The sequence below is a fragment of the Haliotis cracherodii genome, unplaced genomic scaffold, assembly GCF_022045235.1.
Source record: "Haliotis cracherodii isolate W230 unplaced genomic scaffold, xgHalCrac1.p SCAF_23, whole genome shotgun sequence".
Taxonomy (NCBI): Eukaryota; Metazoa; Mollusca; class Gastropoda; order Lepetellida; family Haliotidae; genus Haliotis; species Haliotis cracherodii.
This window is the reverse complement of record NW_027266279.1, coordinates 3,001,446-3,020,045: the sequence shown is the minus strand read 5'-3', so window position 1 is coordinate 3,020,045 and position 18,600 is coordinate 3,001,446. Positions and strand designations below refer to the sequence as shown.

Genomic DNA, 18,600 nt, shown 5'->3' with positions numbered 1-18,600 from the left:
TCCTCAAAACTTGACACTGCTAACAGTGATGAGGTTTTCAGGTACCTTTACATAAATGACAATGATAAGAAATTCAGAGAAATCCGATCTAAACTCTTCCTGACCGAATCTCATACTTTTACTAGCGCTTCAAGATATTAAGGCGATTCACTTACTGATCTGGTTTGTGAGGGAGTTGTAGAATGCGTTGACCGTTGACGGCGCTGTGGACCACCTGCAACAACATCAACAACGACGTTAATCACCGACACATGTTGTATACGTCACAACTACATTGCAATACATATGGGTCCAAATACTTCCAGGACTTTACTGTTTAAACAAGCGACACTCCAACATGCCTGTGGGTGGCTGCACATACACATTACCCTTTGCGATTCCGGGTGAAAGATAAGGCCCCTAGCAACCCATGCTTGCTGTAAGAGGCAACTAAAGGGATCGGGCGGTCAGGCTCGCTGACTTGGTTTAATGCATGTCAGCGTATCCCAATTGTGTGGATCGATGCTCACGTTGACGCTTCCTGGATTGGCTGGTCCAGACTCGATTATTTCACAAACAAACAAACACACAAACACATACACATTTCTGTCCACCCGTTGCCGGAGTGTCTTCAGATTATTGATTGTTGACCTCTGGATGTTCTGCAGAACGTTCTCAAAATACTTCATGGAATCGTAGGTATTCTGAAACACGGGGGGTTGAAATTTCACTGGACTCGCATACTGGATCGATCATTTGTTGGGTTTGGGTTGGGGGTAAGTGAGTTGATAATCTGTTCCCGATAATTCTCGAACAAATAGGTGTAACCTCCTCCAACCACACAAAAAATACATAAAAATCAACAAATTATTCACTGAACAGGGGTGAAAATCTGTATTATGTGTAAAAAATATTTGTTTGGCTCTTTTCAGAGAAAACGATAAGTATTTTACGCGGCACTGACTAAGAGCATCGTCTAACTCAAACAAAAATTACATTTTGTCTGTTGTATCACCAAAACACTTGCCTAACTTTCGGTTATCAGTACATACGTATGCCTCTGATGCAGGTGTGTCACCATCAAATTGAGTTGGAGGTTCCAAGTTTAGACAAATTCTTGGCTTGTGGTTACTCGCAAATACTTACATTTTCATAGAGTGTATTGAGAAGTTTGTTGTTCAATATATCATTTGGGTAGCCAATCTTAGGATTAATTGCATCAGCCTGAAATATAAAAAACGTCACCATAAACATTTCAGTACCAAATATGAAAATTATTTGTCTTGTTCTTATTTTTCACCAAAAATACACCTTTGTAATTATATTCCGGGTTACGAAACCACGAAGAGACGTCTGGCAGTAAAGGGACGTAACTCTTCACGTCAAATGCCGGGATCTCATACCAGGAAGCATAGTATTACATAATCAAGTGTGTCATAAGTATGTCCATTCCATTATGTTATTTTAAGTACAATGGATCCACTCGCCGCCAAAGCTTCGGTTTAGGGGTCACGTCATCATGGCCATTGTTTGAATAGCTAAATTTCTCCTCAATAACAGAATTTGGTTGGCCAGCTTTGTTTAGTTTCTGCCAGTTATTTGGAGCGAATGGGTCCAGGAATGATATAAAGATATAAAGATGCAAATATATAAATAATACACTGGATATTCGAGGGTGACACATATCAGAGTCCTTATTCCTTCCGTTCAGAGTTACCGGAAGTGACGAGATGGGCGGCTCAGATTAGTGTCGTATTAATGGTATTTGAAACCTGGCCCTTATTTCAAAACCCGACCCAGCCCTTAAAACGACACCACGATCGAGCAATTGGCAGTCCCAGTAAGCTTGTTACACATCTCTGAACATGGTATTTTTTCACTTCTTCCTCAAATGTAATTGTGTGTATCAGTTAAGTGAGTAAGTGAGTTGGTTTAACGGCGCGTCAATCTAATGTAGAAGGAAAGCCCGAGGTGATGCAGGTGTCAGACTTTTACCACTTCGGTGAAACACACGAGCATGGTGGTAAAAAACCTTGAAACCAAATCAGGACGACCGGGATTCGAACCCACAATCATAGGTTTCTGACGTGCCCAAGGGACGCAACTCTGCACAGCGAATTGCGGCGCCTTATACGACTGGGCAACCCGTGCCCCCGTATCAGTCAAGCAGTTAACAACAAATGAGAATGTCTGAGTTTTACAGAGGGTAGTTCTGCAATGTTTAGACCTTGTCGTGAAAATGGACACCAGAGTGTGGAGCGTAGTCCGCCTTTAATAGAAAGCTGGCTCGTAATAAAGACCAGCTGTTAAAGTTACAGCCATGAGCTGCCATTTCACAAGTGGAGAATTTGGGTTACAAAAACACAGAGCACTAAACAATGTTAAACCTCACTCAATAAATTGCTTGTTTTGCAAGATACAATTTAATCAAGATGACATGCTCCTGTCGCATTTGCGAAAGAGAATTCGATTGTGACGTAATTAGGTCACGTGAAACTTTAGGTTTTCCAGCCTATTAGTACGCCTCGGCCACTATCATTACTGGAGGAAATACGGTATTTTCATAAGAAATATGAGAGAAGTCGCTTCTTAAGCAAGCAATTTGTTCTACTCTGACCTTGTCTCTGGCGACGGCCTTGGTTGCTTCGTCCATCCAGTCGAGTTCGCCAAGTAATGCCTTGAAGGACGCCCGGAGGTTGGCAATCATCTCGTCCGCCTGAGGACAGTGTTATTCGGAATAATTGTATAAATACTGAGCCAGGAAGTTTTTGATTCAATAATTTCTCGTTGGCGGAATACATCTGAATAACATTGTCTTTTCATCCTCCCACACTGCAGTTTAAACGGGGTTAGACACTGATTGTTATTATTAAGAAATCATGGTGGAAATGACAGATATCCGACATTTTTAAAAAGATTGTTTGCATGTGCAAAGGCGATCACTCACGTTCGTTTTGGAGGCTTCATCGAACGTGGCGTCGACGAACATCCTGCCTACAGCCAAGCCAACGTTATTGACAACATAAGATGCACATGTGCGGAACCTGGCTCTCGACGTCGACGTTCCGTAGATTACCTGTGAAAAAGACACCGTTACGGCGGTGAGAGTCTGGTACAGTTGCCTCTCTTCATATCATCTTTCCCTTCAAACCATAAACACGTTTCCGGGTACTCGGATAACCAGGTTCGATTCCCCACATTTCTGTTGTCTCCCGCCATGGTATTGCTGTAATATTGCAAAAAGCGGCATAAAGCCATACTCACTCACTCACTTCAATTGAGAAAGACCATAATTATTATCAATATTCTGATGTGATCCCAAAGATAACGCTGCAAACTGATTCCGCACCAGCAGGGCAACAACCAGTGCTGGGCCTAGGAAGCAAATAGTGGATGCTGTCATAAGCGAAAAGTGATGAAATTTAGTGTTTCAAAGATTCAAGTGTGTGGCAAAATATTTACCTTTTCATACTCCTGGAAGAAATCTCTGAATTTCTCGTTCAAATTGTGAGCTCTGTTCATCATGATACGCCATACAACGTAGTTCGCTAGTGTTCTGCAAGACCAGGCATAAAAAACATTACATGTTAATTGCATTAAATTAAATTTTAATCCTCATACGAGGCTTACATACAAAGTGTCCAGGAAGGGAAGTCCGTTGTGATGTATTCAGGTCACGTGTTACGTGAGTTCTTGCGCCCTTTAGCTATCGATCAATGTCTTCCTTTCACAGACCAGTGAAGACCCGGGGTAGAATAGATCTTGCCATGCTTGCCGTAAAAGGCGACTATTCTTGTCGTAAGAGGCGACTAACGGGATCGGATGGTCAAACTCGCTGATTTGGTTGATGCATGTCATAGGTCCCAATTGCGTGGATCGATGCTCATGATGTCAATCACTGGATTGTCTGGTCCAGACTCGATTATTTACAGACAGTCGTCATATAGATGGAATATTGCTGAGTGCGGCGTTAAACAACCAACCAACCAAACAACATTCGACTTGTATATCGAACACTTCACTCACATGTGAAGCTACCTATAATCAATGCCTCACCCCTCACCTGTTGGACGTGGCCTCAAGCAATACCATCAGTTTCTCAAAGTACACAGGAGACCTGTTGATGACTGGTTCTCCTTCCCCCACCTCCAGCGACACCTCCGTCATGTTCAGCAATTCTTGGAAATACCGCAACCAGTCAAACTGCAAATGAAATTCCATCTTCACCGTTTGATTCTACCCAGATTTAGAATCTTACACGCTTGGTAAATATTCACTTTAAATAAAAACGTAAATTGAAGTAGCTTGAAGACACGATTGTGTCCAACTGACTGTCACCTAAGAAATTCACCCCGATTATTATTCGTGGTCCCTCATCAAAAGGCGCGCGTTCTTGGGTTTCATACTGCGAAACGTCCACGACTTTTCCTCCACAATTTAGCTGCTACGCTGTGGAACTGAAGTCTGTCTCAGTCTCTGAACCATTTTATTTTCCCTTCCAGCCCTCACTGTAATTATTTAACCTTAAATGAAGTACACAGAATTCCCACAGGCTCCTCTTCAATTTAAATGTTGTTACACGTTGCTTTCAAACGTTATTATTATTAACGTTAGTCTAGTATAACTGAAATACCGTTAAGCGTGCACATTCACTCACTACTACCTATACCAGTATTCCTTCTGAAACACCCTGGGAGTACATAACTTCCATTGTTTATCGACCCGTGAAGATCCGGGCTAGAATAGATCTTCAGCAACCCGTGCTGCCCGGACAAGGCGACTGTGCTTGTCGTAAGAGGCGACTAACGGGATCAGGTGGTCAGGCTCGCTGACTTGGTTGATGCATGTCATCGTATCCAGACTCGACTATTTACAGACCGCCGTCATATAGCTGGCATATTGCTGAGTGCGGCGTTAAACAACAAACCAACCAACCAGTTGTCAATCCCATTCTACACACGTCATGCCTGTCGGATACCCATTATTCATCTTGGTTTTGGTTTTGGTTTGGTTTGTTGTTTAACGCTGCACTCAGCAATATTCCAGCTATATGACGGCGGTCTGTAAATAATCGAGTCTGGACCACACAATCCAGTAATTAATATCATGAGCATCGACCCACGCAATTGGGATCGATGACATGCATCAACCAAGTCAGCGAGCCTGACCACCCAATCCCGTTAGTCGCCTTTTACGACAAGCATAGTCGCCATTTACGGCAAGCATGGGTTGCTGAAGACCTATTCTACCCCGGATATTCACGGGTCTCTTGGTAGACTATTACAGTGTTTATAAACATCAACGCCCTTGTCAGCGAAGCCTAATAGTTCAAACCTCGTTTATGTAGACTTTTGGTTTGGTTTTGTAAAAAGTTATTTAGGTAGAAAAGACTTAATTTGAGAAACTTGTCATTGTGTGGGCGTACCTTGGGGTAGCTGACTGCTAGCTGGGATATGTTGAACACGTTGTACAGGTCCTCGCTGTCTCGCCGGTCCTCCGAAGGCACGGAGATCTGCAGGTTCATAAGAACATGGTGAGCTAATGTTGACACGAAGTTTCATGAGCCTCGTAATCATGTCAGATGAAATGTGGGTATAGCGTTCAGGATTATTGCACTTACCAACGTGACTGGAAGTGTATGCGTTTGCGCATGTGCGCGTTTGTGTGGTGTGTGTGTACGTGTGTCTGAATGTGCGTACGTGAGTGTGTGTGCGCGCGCGTGCGTGTGTGCGTGCTTGTACTTGTCTGGACTAATACCGGTTTTATAGTGCCAGTTCACTGAGATACCGGTTTTATAGTGCTCGCTCACTGAGATAGCGGTTTTATAGTGCTCGCCCACTGAGATACCGGTTTTATAGTGCTCGCCCACTGAGATACCGGTTTTATAGTGCTCACCCACTGAGATACCGGTTTTATAGTGCTCGCCCACTGAGATACCGGTTTTATAGTGCTCGCTCACTGAGATACCGGTTTTATAGTGCTCACCCACTGAGATACCGGTTTTATAGTGTTCGCTCACTGAGATACCGGTTTTATAGTGTTCGCTCACTGAGATACCGGTTTTATAGTGCTCGCCCACTGAGATACCGGTTTTATAGTGCTCGCCCACTGAGATACCGGTTTTATAGTGCTCGCCCACTGAGATACCGGTTTTATAATGCTCGCCCACTGAGATACCGGTTTTATAGTGCTCGCCCACTGAAATACCATGCCGCAGTTTTTATCATGGGTCGCCCACTCAAGTACATTAAACCGACTCCGCGTGTGCGTGCGGGCGCATCTTCTTGTAATAGTCCTAACTAATATCATTTTTTTGTACTCGCCCATTGAGATACCATGCCGTAGTTTTAACACGGATATATTAATTCCGAGCCGTCCAATCCATGTTTTCCCCCTTAATGCCGTGCGCCAGGCAGGTTAACAACAAGTACCATCTTTTGCCGTTTTCGGGATGGCGCAGCCTGGGGACAGAACCTGGGGGACTCTCAAGATCAATATTTTGGGCGTCACAGAGATAAAAACTCACAGGGGGAATTCACTGACTTACTCTTTAGGTTGTCCATACGTCGCACACTACAAGTGACTTAAAATAAATATATTGAAAGTGTGTCCATGGCATCGATTGGCTAACCAAGCTATTGTTTTGCGTTTCCATGAAACTATAACGATTAGGCCACGCCCTCCAGTAAACTATTTTGACATTTATCTGGCTTCTTGTGTTGAATTTTTGCTTATTTTTTATCGTTGTCTACCGTGGTGTATGTGTTAATTATTTTAATAAGAAGTCTTTGATGGTATTTGTTACTTATATGATTGTCATTATTTTTTACGTACTCAGATGTACACAGTGTGAATACTGGTTTATCCCCATAAACGCAAAAAAAGTCAATTCTTAAAAAACAATATATAATGACGTCATAGCACTGTACATGATCAGAAGCTATTTATTGATTTCATGGTTTGAACTTAATGGTTGAATGTTGAAAATCAGACACGGAGAAGAAAGTACTTCTGATCAGAATGTTTTTAAAAAATCATTGATTTCTTATTCTGCATACCACAATTGAATTAATTTTGATTCACACTACAATACCTTTTGCGAACTGTTTTGGGGTTCAGCATGTATGGAGAACTTTGGTCAACCAAAGTATGGCGTGAATCATGTTTTGAAACTGAGCGCAAGCCTTGCCTCTGTGTCTGGTACTCACATTGGCCAACAGTATTTCGAAGTCCACGATGTCCTTAACGTCCGCTGTCACGTCTATGCTGTGATTACCAAGTTCAGAGGCTATTTTGGTGATGAGTTTCTCGTACGCCATCAACATGACGTCATCGCGCCCTCGCTGGTAGTACTTCTGTCCTAGCATGCCGAAGTCGGACTGGTCAACCTGTCATGGAAACAAATGAGGATCGGATGGTCACAACGGCTGATGAGTGTGGACAGTTTGGGGGGAAGGGAGTAAGTTGGGTTAAACTTCGCTTTCTACAGTGTTTCAGTTACATCATGGGGGACAGTTCTTGAATGGTTGACTTCACGGAAACTTGAAGTGAGTGTGTGGGTATTTGCATTTTACCATGGGTGTCAGTTTGATGTGACTGTGTGCGTGCGTGTGCTTGCGTGCATACTTGCGTGTGTGTACTGTGTTACCATGGGTGTCAGTTTAATTTGTGTGTGTACGTGCGTGTGCGGTGTGTGTACGTTCGTGTGCGTGTTCATGCATTTGTACCATGGGTATCAGCTTAATGTGAGTGGAGGTGTATGTGTGAACGTGCGTGTGCGGTGTGTGTGTACGTTCGTGTGTGTGCGCGCAGTTGTACCATGGGTGTCAGCCTTTGCGTGTGCGTGTGTATGTGAATGTGTATATATGTCTGTGTCCGCGCATGCTGGAGAGACTAGGGTCATCCATGTTCACCACCTTGCAAAACTAAATCACTGCAAATAGGGAAATGTCTCGGAAACTATCACGAATCGTGAAACCCTGACTTACGTAGAGAATTCGTCGGGAAGAGTTCTTGAGGTCGGTGCCGACGTTCATGCTGAGGATGGGGTGGTTGTTGTACTTCCGTAGCTGGATGAGCGACCCCACCAGGTCGAAGTTCTCCTCCCTCCAGGACGTGTTGATCATCGGCCAGCCCCCCAAGGACACGAGGAACTGCAGGGCTGGCTCGGCACCTCGCTCTTCCAGCTGCGCTGTGGGTAGAGCGGCACATGTAGTGCTTGGTGGTGATGGCGGCAATAATAATAATAATAATAATAATAATAATAATAATGACGATAGTAATAATGATGGTGGCTATGATTATGACGACGACGTAACACTAATAATAATGACAGCGCGGATAAAATGTACATGTCACTATGTCAATGATGATGATGGGTGAGAGATTTGGGTTTAACGCCCTTTGAACAGTATTCCAGTTATATCACGGCGTGTCAGCTTACTGTAGGAGGAAAGCTCGAAGTGATGCAGGTCTCAGGCGTGTTTTTTTTACTTTGGTGACATCCACCAGCAGGGGGAATGGTGCTGACAAATCAAGAAACATAATCGGGCGAACCGGGAATCGAACCCACGATCATAGGTTTCTGGCGTGCTCGGGGAAGCAACTCTGCACATCGATTTGTGGCGCCTTGGAGGACTGGGCCACCCGTGTCCATGATAATGATGATGATGATCATGAGGAGGAGGAGAAGGAAACATACTTGTAACTATCGACTGGTGAAGAAGATCTCTGTAACATGATACTTACTTTCGTTGATGCAGGAAGAGTACAGTGCCTTCACCTTCTTCACCGACTCAATCTCATTCTCCCGCTCTGTCTCAAGGAGATCTGCAACCAACGAGCATGAACATAAAACCAACTATTTCGTCATCTACTGATTGGTTGGCCCGGTTGTGGGCATAACGCTCCTCACGGAGCTGTACTTGGTTTAATGCATGATCCCCGTCGTCCACCACCCCACCCCAACCCACCCCACCCCACCCCAAGACCCCCTGGCGTGGATCGTTGCTCATACTGTCAATTGTTTTTCTGACCCAGGCTCGATTATTTACAGGACACCACGATGTAGATGGAATATTGCCGACTGCAGCTTTGGACATCATTCACTCAAGCAATAATGAGGCGGTAGTAAAATCTGATCCGACGGTGGTTGCCAGTGAGTTTAATGCAACTTTCAGCAATATTCCAGCCACATCATAGCGGAGGAACTCAAGAAAGGGCACCGCACGTTGTACCCATGAGGGGAATCGAATCCGGCCCCACAGTTTAACCACAATGCAGGTGGAACGTATGGGAAGCATCTGCCTCTCATAATTGGATTTCCACTACATCAAAACATTTCATGAGCCCAATGGAGAAACATATGAAGAGAATGGAGGTATATTTGATATCCCTCAGTTTTATATGTGATATTGTGATATATATATATTCTTTTATTCCGTTTTACTTCTTAAGACTATTTCACTTTGTCACGGTGTGAGATGCCTCACTCTGAACACAATTAGTCATTTCTGCTGGAAAATAGATCTCTGAGGTGACTCGTTGCCTCAGCCGGCACCATATTGATCCGTCGACCTGGTTCGTAACCACTCGCCCCTTTCCTTAAAGCTGCTTGATAAAAAACAATCGTCGCACAGTACTTTTATCTGTGTACGATACAAAGCGGAGAAATTTGCTTTTTTTTCAACGCAGAATGCATTCTCAGAGAACTCTTAGCAGTGTCTTGTTTTCAAACAGGTTTAATATTTGCAGTAGAATTTACACCATCAGATAGAACATTTAATATGCTACATCTCTGCGTAATTATATCGCCGGAGGTAGATGTCTTTACTTTTCCGATCTTAGGAAAATGTATGTCAGAAGAAAAATACTCGGCATCAAGCGGGATATACATGTATCATTACGCCACGAATAGACCATTCTTTTGGCTGTGTCCGTTAACGCTTAGACGGAACCCAGTCGTAAAAATGGCCACGAGAGGGGCACGAGTGGCCATTTGGCTCGTCCTGGAATAACGAGTTGGTCACGAATGCCGTCGACCTGGCAAACCTTTTTCCGGTTACGGAAAGGGGCGAGGTCGGTCGAATGTCAGATGCCTGTGACACGATGTGTTTTTACTTCACCACCTCTCTAAATTACGACCTTCGGCTATCGCATGTTCCGGGTGAGGCTGGGAAGACATAAAAAAGAGGTTTGTATCAGTTTCAAGATACGTATAAATAATTGAATCTGGATCTGACAAACCAGTGGCAACACCCAACCCGTCGGGTACGACGACACAAATCAGCCAAGTTATACATTTTTACCCCCTGATCCTCATTTTAAATGGCTCTGACGAGACACAGGAGTCACTTGGGACCCATTCAAAAGATTAAGAAGTTTTAAAGTGTGGGAGGCACGACAGTCGTGGTACTGGGTGCTGTGATGGCGCATGTGCAGGAGCGACACAGGCTTGCTTCCTAGAATTAGAAACATCTTACTGATGACGCTATGCCAGGTCATGTTAACGCTATACGGCTCCCGAGACTCCTACACTTCAACATGGACGTACGAGATGTAGGTTTCGAGATTGTACTGATACATTTGACTATTTATTGTACAGCAAAACCTTGTTAACACGAAATCCATAGACATGTCACATTGATGTCATATGACAATATTGCTTAAATACATCTGGCAACACATCTTTAAATGCGGATTGTTCCAAATATTTTGAATGCTCCGAAAATCTAGATCGAAATCCATGTAACGTTCAAGTCGATGTCACTTCATGATCTTCTCTTAATCCATGTGACCACTAAGGTCAATTCCTTATCTCGAACTACAGAAAACTCATATAATTTTTGATGGTCCGCAAGGTCCCGTTTCACAAAGAGATCGTAGCTACACAAAGTCGATGTTAAAGTATATGAGTTTCGAAAGTCGTAGGCCTACGACCGCTTTTTGAAACGGGACCAAGGACTTTGAGTTAACAAGGTTTCAGTGTATTTTTTCATACTTTTTAGTATGACGAGGACTTCGTCCCGGAGCACACCAAACATGTCGAGGCTTGACTTGTCTTCAGGGATGACGTTCTTCTTCATCCAAGAGCCGCAGGCGAAGTCGTAGAAATTGTCACATGGGTTGACTGACGAGTCCATCACCGAGCTCAGGCGGGAAGCTGAAACAGGTGTTAGGCCATCCATAAGTTTTTTTAGTTAACGGAAATTAATTGTTAATTAAAGTTTAGTACAACTGGGTCCTGAGTTTGGGGGTTGATTGATAAGTTCTGAGCCTCGCATAGAAGGAATTGCGTAAAAGTGAAATCTTTTGTTGTTCACGTTACATGATGTGAAAAAGGCTAATCGTCAAAAAACTTGTGTCAGTTGAGCAAATTGTTTCGCCGTGACAAGTCAGTAAAATAAGCAGGGGTCTGTGACCTTTAGGAAATGGACAAATTTGAGGAACGCTGTTATCACCATCAAACCCTCGTATCCTGTAAGATACGCTAACGGCCTTATACATAAAACAAAGCATTGTCATTCGAGTGAAAACACGAAATGAAAAGGCGATCAGAGTCTCTAGACACACCTATCATGTTAGTAAGGGTAATTATTGACTATAGGAATGACCAATACTCAAGTGAATTACTTTTATCTTTTATCTGGAGATAATACATTCAAACTCCAGTGACTAACCTACAGGCACAATGATTATGAACAATTTAGAGATAGTCATCGAGTGATACTAAAGGCTGGAAGACCTTAAGTAACATATGACCAATTTAAGTCACAACATAATTCTCTTTCTGGAATCGTCATCTATTGACTGTATCTCGCAAAACTATTAATTAATTGAGTAAGTATATGCACTGTATAGTGACCTGAATGTCCTTACACATAGCCTAAGACACGTGAAGATCCGGGGTAGAATAGGTCTTCGGCAACCCATGCTTGCCGTAAAAGGCGAATATGCTCAGTTGGTCAGGCTCGCTGACTTGGTTGAGGTATGTCATCGATCTCAATCGCGTGGATCGATGCTCATGATGTCAGTCACTGGATTGTCTGGTCCAGACTCGATTATTTACAGACAGTCGTCATATAGATGGAATATTGCTGAGTGCGGCGTTAAACAGCAAACCAACCAACCAACATTCGACTTGTATATCGTATCGCGACCTGGCTGTTGATACACATTGTAACGGTAAAGGTGCCCAAGAAGACCCTCTGTATACACAGCTACAGTTCACTCACATGTGGAGCTAACTATAATCACTGGATTGTCTGGTCCAGACTCGATTACTTACAGACCGACGTCATATAGCTGGAATATTGCTGAGTGCGGCGTAAAACAACAAACCAACCATAGCCTAAACTCGAGCCGCTTTTAACATGGCTTCACGATGAGTACAGAATTTCAGTTACATCACGGGTCGTCAGTGGAACTAGCAGTTTTATTTCAAATGTATTTCTCTGTTTCCCTTATTGTCGACAAGATATGTTTGTTGGGGGATAGTAATGTTGGAGGGCTGCTCATCCGCCTGACATGTGTGTTAGAGGCGGTGACATGTGTGTTAGAGGCGGTGACATGTGTGTTAGAGGCGGTGACATGTGTGTTAGAGGCGGTGACATGTGTGTTAGAGACGGTGACATGTGTGTTACAGGCGGTGACATGTGTGTTACAGGCGGTGACATGTGTGTTACAGGCGGTGACATGTGTGTTACAGGCGGTGACATGTGTGTTAGAGGCGGTGACATGTGTGTTAGAGGCGGTGACATGTGTGTTACAGGCAGTGACATGTGTGTTACAGGCGGTGACATGTGTGTTACAGTCGGTGACATGTGTGTTACAGGCGGTGACATGTGTGTTACAGTCGGTGACATGTGTGTTAGAGGCGGTGACATGTGTGTTAGAGGCGGTGACATGTGTGTTAGAGGCGGTGACATGTGTGTTACAGGCGGTGACATGTGTGTTAGCGGCGGTGACATGTGTGTTAAAGACGGTGACATGTGTGTTAGAGGCGGTGACATGTGTGTTACAGGCGGTGACATGTGTGTTAGAGGCGGTGACATGTGTGTTACAGGCGGTGACGTGTGTGTTACAGGCGGTGACATGTGTGTTAGAGGCGGTGACATGTGTGTTAGAGGCGGTGACATGTGTGTTAGAGACGGTGACATGTGTGTTAGAGGCGGTGACATGTGTGTTAGAGGCGGTGACATGTGTGTTACAGGCGGTGACATGTGTGTTACAGGCGGTGACATGTGTGTTAGAGGCGGTGACATGTGTGTTACAGGCGGTGACCTGTGTGTTACAGGCGGTGACATGTGTGTTAGAGGCGGTGACGAGTGTGTTAGATGCGGTGACATGTGTGTTACAGTCGGTGACATGTGTGATACAGGCGGTGACATGTGTGTTAGAGGCGGTGACATGTGTGTTACAGGCGGTGACGTGTGTGAGAGGCGGTGACACACGATTCGTTGTCTAAACGGGGCGATGGGAAGCCTATTGGTTAAAGCGTTCGCTCCTCACGCCGAAGACCCGGGTTCGATTCCCTTCATGGGTACAATGACTGTGTGAAGCCCATTTCTCGTGTCCGCCGCCGTGATATTACTGGAATATTGCTAAAAGAGGCGTAAAACCATACTCACTCACTCGTTGTTTCAACTGGCTAAAGGCTAGCATGATACAGAAAATTCTCTTACCTGCCATTACGCATTCCTCTGTTGTGCACACATCTGCAATGATAGGTTAAATATGTTCAATAACACAACACAGTCATAATGTGCACACATCTGCAATGATAGGTTAAATATGTTCAATAACACAACACAGTCATAATGCGCACACATCTGCAATGATAGGTTAATATGTTCAATAACACAACACAGTCATAATGTGCACACATCTGCAATGATAGGTTAAATATGTTCAATAACACAACACAGTCATAATGCGCACACATCTGCAATGATAGGTTAATATGTTCAATAACACAACACAGTCATAATGTGCACACATCTGCAACGATAGGTAAACGGGCTAGTCATCCCCGATTATCCGGTGTATTTATTCTCCATTCTATTATAACAAATACCCTTGGTGCATTCGTCAACATAGCTTCGTTTCGGATGTGACGTCACCACCCCCATCGCTCCTTTCCCTAACCATCCGCAGAATTGCTCTCGCGCGTGAGAGAAATATGCTTGGACGGCTATTTTTTAGCATCGTGTAATTCGAATCGTGATCAAAAACAATTTTTAAAAACTTCCCGATAAACACAACTAAAATTGGTATGCTTATTCACACGATAATGTATTGTTACTATGGAGATAATAATGTTTGCGCAGTAAACCGTCTTAAGTAATTTACCGTTTCACCATAAACTCATTTGAAACAGACAAAGCCTGTGGTGGTTTAACACCGGATAGCAAACGCGACACTTTATACATCACGCTGTCCTACTTTGGGCCAGATCGTGACAAGAGGCAATACAGTTTCTAAATGTATACTAATAATATACCGTCTGCCAATGCTTAAACGATAGAAACATGGTAACGCGTTCTACACGCTGACTGGAAGATTGGAAAAGAGGAAATGATTTGGATAATATTCAGATTTAGATTCATTCATTTACTCAATACAATACATACTTAACATTAGATAAATCTACATTTAACAATTTAAGCCATTGTATACATACATTGCATGTTTGGTTGGTTGGTTGGTTGGTTGGTTGGTTGTTTAACGCCGCACTCAGCAATATTCCAGCTATATGACGGCGGTCTGTAAATAATCGAGTCTGGACCAGACAATCCAGTGATTGATATCATGAGCATCGATCCACGCAATTGGGATTAATGACATGCATCAACCAAGTCAGCGAGCCTGACCACCCAATCCCGTTGGTCGCCTTTACGACAAGCATAGTCGCCATTTACGGCAAGCATGGGTTGTTGAAGACCTATTCTACCCCGGATCTTCACGGGTCATTGCATGTTTGAATTAACATCAGGATGAAAGGTTTTAGAACTCATTCATGAGTATGGAGGTATATTTACACACATTTCTGTTTCGTGGACATAGTGTTGCCAATTTATGGGTATTGGAGAACTGATAATGATATTCGGGGATGTGTAGAGATCTATAGAGAGCAAAGAATTCACATTTAAATAAATAATGATACTCATCAGCAGCTACAGGGGAGGTTAATAGTTGGCATGTTTGCTTTGTCAAGTGAGTTTTATTTTACTTCCTCCCGGTTTCGACCGCGAATCTATGATTACAAGTTCACAATTCTAATAGAGGATAGATATGTTTTGGTTGAGTAAGAGGTATTTGAAAAAAGAGCTGCACTTATATAGATTGCCTTCAGAACTAGATACGATATTGCATCTCCATTCTTGAAGAAACTGGTCCTCTGAAGTGTCTTCGACACGGGTTGTGACCCACTAAGTTGTATCTGAATAAGGATTATCAATCATTATAAATATATTCTGCTTTGAGGCGTTAAGTGATCGCGTAACATAAACCACAACAGTTTAATATATTAGACATACATTCTAAGCACTTATCATTATGTCCATGACTTCTGGAATCATGATAAACATTATTATAAACTTAGCTTCTGATTAGTAGTTGTTGTTTCATTGTTAAGTTCATTATATCCGTCAGTTCGCTATAAACGTGTTCGTTATAAACGTAGTTTACTGCAAACCATGGCTTGTTTCTTTCTTGGGTATTTTCCAGGTCGATCGCGCCTTATGCCGAATAATGCACGTGCTGATTTCGCAAGCACGTTGCCAATGGCATAAGCTAGGGTGTTTATACCCCTGACTTGGCCACTGTCACCAGATATGTGTCAATATTTCGAACAAAAATATTAGATTTTGAGCTATCGAACTTTTTAGGTTTGTTGTTCATAACATTTGAGAAAGGAGTATCAACATATTTGGTATTGTCTGTGAGCTCTTCTGCGCAAGGTTGTTTTGTTTTAGACAAGGATAAGGTGGCAGGGCAATGGACATCTGAAAACAAACTAGGGAAATCTAAAACTTAAAATGATTTAAACATGGGTAGGCAGGTAAAAGTAGACAAAACATAGTCCACCACATTTGCATCTTTGCATGTGTATGTACCAATATGTAAGTCATTTCCTAAGCTGCCGTTACAAATGAATACATTATTATGTTTACATATATCAATCAAATTATGATCGTAATTATTAAAGCCTTTATTATCTTAAACTGGTCACGATAATGGTAACTTGAGTTCAGTAGTGTCCGGGTTAATGTTAGTTCATCGGCGATACGCTCATCCAGAATGCAGTCACCAGATAGGCAACTTCTACAGGCAATACAATCACCCATTAAAATAACGTTTTCGGAGATTGATAACACTTCAATCAATGAACTCTCTAATTAGAAAAAATATTTCATTGGACGCGTATTTAGAACAGACTCCGATGAGTAACTGATTGTTTGTCTTGAGGGAATGGATGACTAAAGCACCGAGCGTGTGGCGAGGACTGGCACAGACATTTTTCATTCCCGAGTATCATTGCGCCATGTTGAAGTCGTCACACCACCCTTGGTGTTAAGTTGGGAGGAACTTTCTATGCTTCGAGGAGGTAATGACGGAAGATGAATATTTTATCATTCACTCAAAAGGATAATAATAGTATTCAACAAGACAGTATGAATATCAATATCCTCTATTTATCATATACTTGGCTGATAAATTGACTGATTATCCAACAATGGCTCCCACAGGAGACATTGCTTGTATCAGGCCAATACGGGGGACCGGAGGACCTTTCGCTCTTTTAATCGCCAAGTGAACATCAGTGTTAGAATTTGTCTTCGGCAACACATGCTTTTACTAAAAGGAGACGACCAGGGCATGGTTGATGCACGTCGAGAAGGATGCTCATAATGTATGAATTGTCTGGCTCATTCTTTACTGTTCACAGACCCAAGTCATATAAATGAAATATTGAGTGCGGCGTTAAACAACAAACACACAAACCAACTGGTCGATTGACAGACATGTTATAGCGTGTATACATGTTCAAATCAGACTCTTGCAGCTTCAGTGTGATACGTACTTCCGACAGTAAAGACGAACAATGAATTATACATCCTATGGTTTATCCTGAAGCAACATTTCATCTGTTAGGCAGAAGACGGTTAATTTATATATTAAGGATTTAAAGGGGCTGTGTCTGGCGTGTCCAAGGGACGCAACTCTGCACAGCAAATCGCGGCGCCTTAGACGACTATCGCTGCGAACGGGCTATCGCTGTGAGGAGATTACCGAGAGGGTAACGAAGTTGTCAGGGTCTGGGACATTCGTAACCAACTCGTGTTATTCCGGGACAAGCTAAATAGCGACTTGTGCCCCTCTTAAGGCCATTTTTACGACTGGGTTCCGTCTTAGCGCAAACGGGCATATCTAAAACAATTGTCAACTCGTTGCGTAATGGTTCACATATAGTTCCCCATATATTATATATATTTCAGATGCAATTTAAAGCACATCGGGATGTGCGGAATTATACAGTATGATCGAACATATTTAACTGTGTCTTTGGTATATTTTTGATGAAAGACATATGTAAAATCATTATTTAACAAAGAACTCGAAATCAAACGCGCCTTCTGTTTGGTTTGTCGTATTTTCGCACATAACATTCATCGATGGGGGACGAGTCTTCTTGCAGGTCAGGGAAAGGGGCGAGTGGTGGCGAATGGCTCTTGGAAGGAGCTTTGGCTTATTGGAACAAGGGGAGGCCACTCTCACCGACCTGTCTTATACCCCTTGCTCGGTTTCTGTCGGAAAACGGTTGTTATGATTACTGACGAGGTAATCAATAGGTTGTGGAGATTTCCTAAATGTGATGTAATGGCCTCCTATGTATTAATATAAATGTGTCGATTTGGGTGGAGTCAATATGAACGCTTTAAATCTTCTGATTTTCCCTAAATGGCATTCTCGACCCGTTAAGATCCGGATAGAGTAGGTCTTCAACAACCCATGCTTGCCGTTAAAAGCGACTATGCTTGTCGTAAAAGGCGACTAACGGGATCGGGTGGTCAGGCTCGCTGACTTGGTTGATAAATGCCATCGATCCCAATTGCGTGGATCGATGCTCATGATATCAATCACTGGATTGTCTGGTCCAGACTCGATTATTTACAGACCGTCGTCATATAGCTGGAATGTTGCTGAGTGCTGCGTTAAACAACAAACAAATAAACAAATAAATAAATAAATAAACTAAATGGCATTCTAAGAAAAAAACTCGTTCATTCGAACTATTAACTTGATGCAACATCTGAGACGATGAAACTGCATGATCACTTTAGATTCGACACCGCTGTCTCGAACTTGGGTCAACTCGGTGCATCTTCGATCGCCCCGGGGCCTCGTTACACAAGGCGGTCGTGGCACTGAAACTATTGTCACTTCCAGACTTTAAAATTGACTTACAACAGTCGCAGCGTGATATAAAGTCCCATACTTTAACATAGACAGTCGATTCGCGAAGATGCATTGCTAAGATAAGTTCGCTCTAGGAAACTGGACCCCGGTTCACAAAGCGATCTTAGTGTCACGACGGTCGTAAGTCCTATACTTTGACAT

The 18,600-nt window shown here is 43.0% G+C and overlaps 1 protein-coding gene across 3 annotated transcripts in view; it reads right to left on the bottom strand.

Annotated features, from left to right (window-relative positions):
* LOC139471624 (neprilysin-like) overlaps nucleotides 1–18,600 on the bottom strand; it is a 76,387-nt gene that overhangs the window by 12,671 nt on the left and 45,116 nt on the right. For all 3 annotated transcript variants that reach the window (XR_011653857.1, XM_071254014.1, XM_071254015.1), the window contains exons 3-15: nucleotides 13,662–13,694; nucleotides 10,979–11,140; nucleotides 8,728–8,808; nucleotides 7,968–8,170; nucleotides 7,188–7,367; nucleotides 5,405–5,491; nucleotides 4,043–4,182; nucleotides 3,442–3,535; nucleotides 2,927–3,055; nucleotides 2,597–2,695; nucleotides 1,126–1,203; nucleotides 580–683; nucleotides 156–214 (exon numbers count right to left, since the gene is read on the bottom strand). Coding sequence is in view for 2 of the 3 variants with exons in the window: in XM_071254014.1 (XP_071110115.1) it covers nucleotides 156–214; nucleotides 580–683; nucleotides 1,126–1,203; nucleotides 2,597–2,695; nucleotides 2,927–3,055; nucleotides 3,442–3,535; nucleotides 4,043–4,182; nucleotides 5,405–5,491; nucleotides 7,188–7,367; nucleotides 7,968–8,170; nucleotides 8,728–8,808; nucleotides 10,979–11,140; nucleotides 13,662–13,694 (1,449 nt within the window). In the remaining variant the exon portion in view is untranslated. The remainder of the gene's footprint in view (nucleotides 1–155; nucleotides 215–579; nucleotides 684–1,125; nucleotides 1,204–2,596; nucleotides 2,696–2,926; nucleotides 3,056–3,441; nucleotides 3,536–4,042; nucleotides 4,183–5,404; nucleotides 5,492–7,187; nucleotides 7,368–7,967; nucleotides 8,171–8,727; nucleotides 8,809–10,978; nucleotides 11,141–13,661; nucleotides 13,695–18,600) is intronic.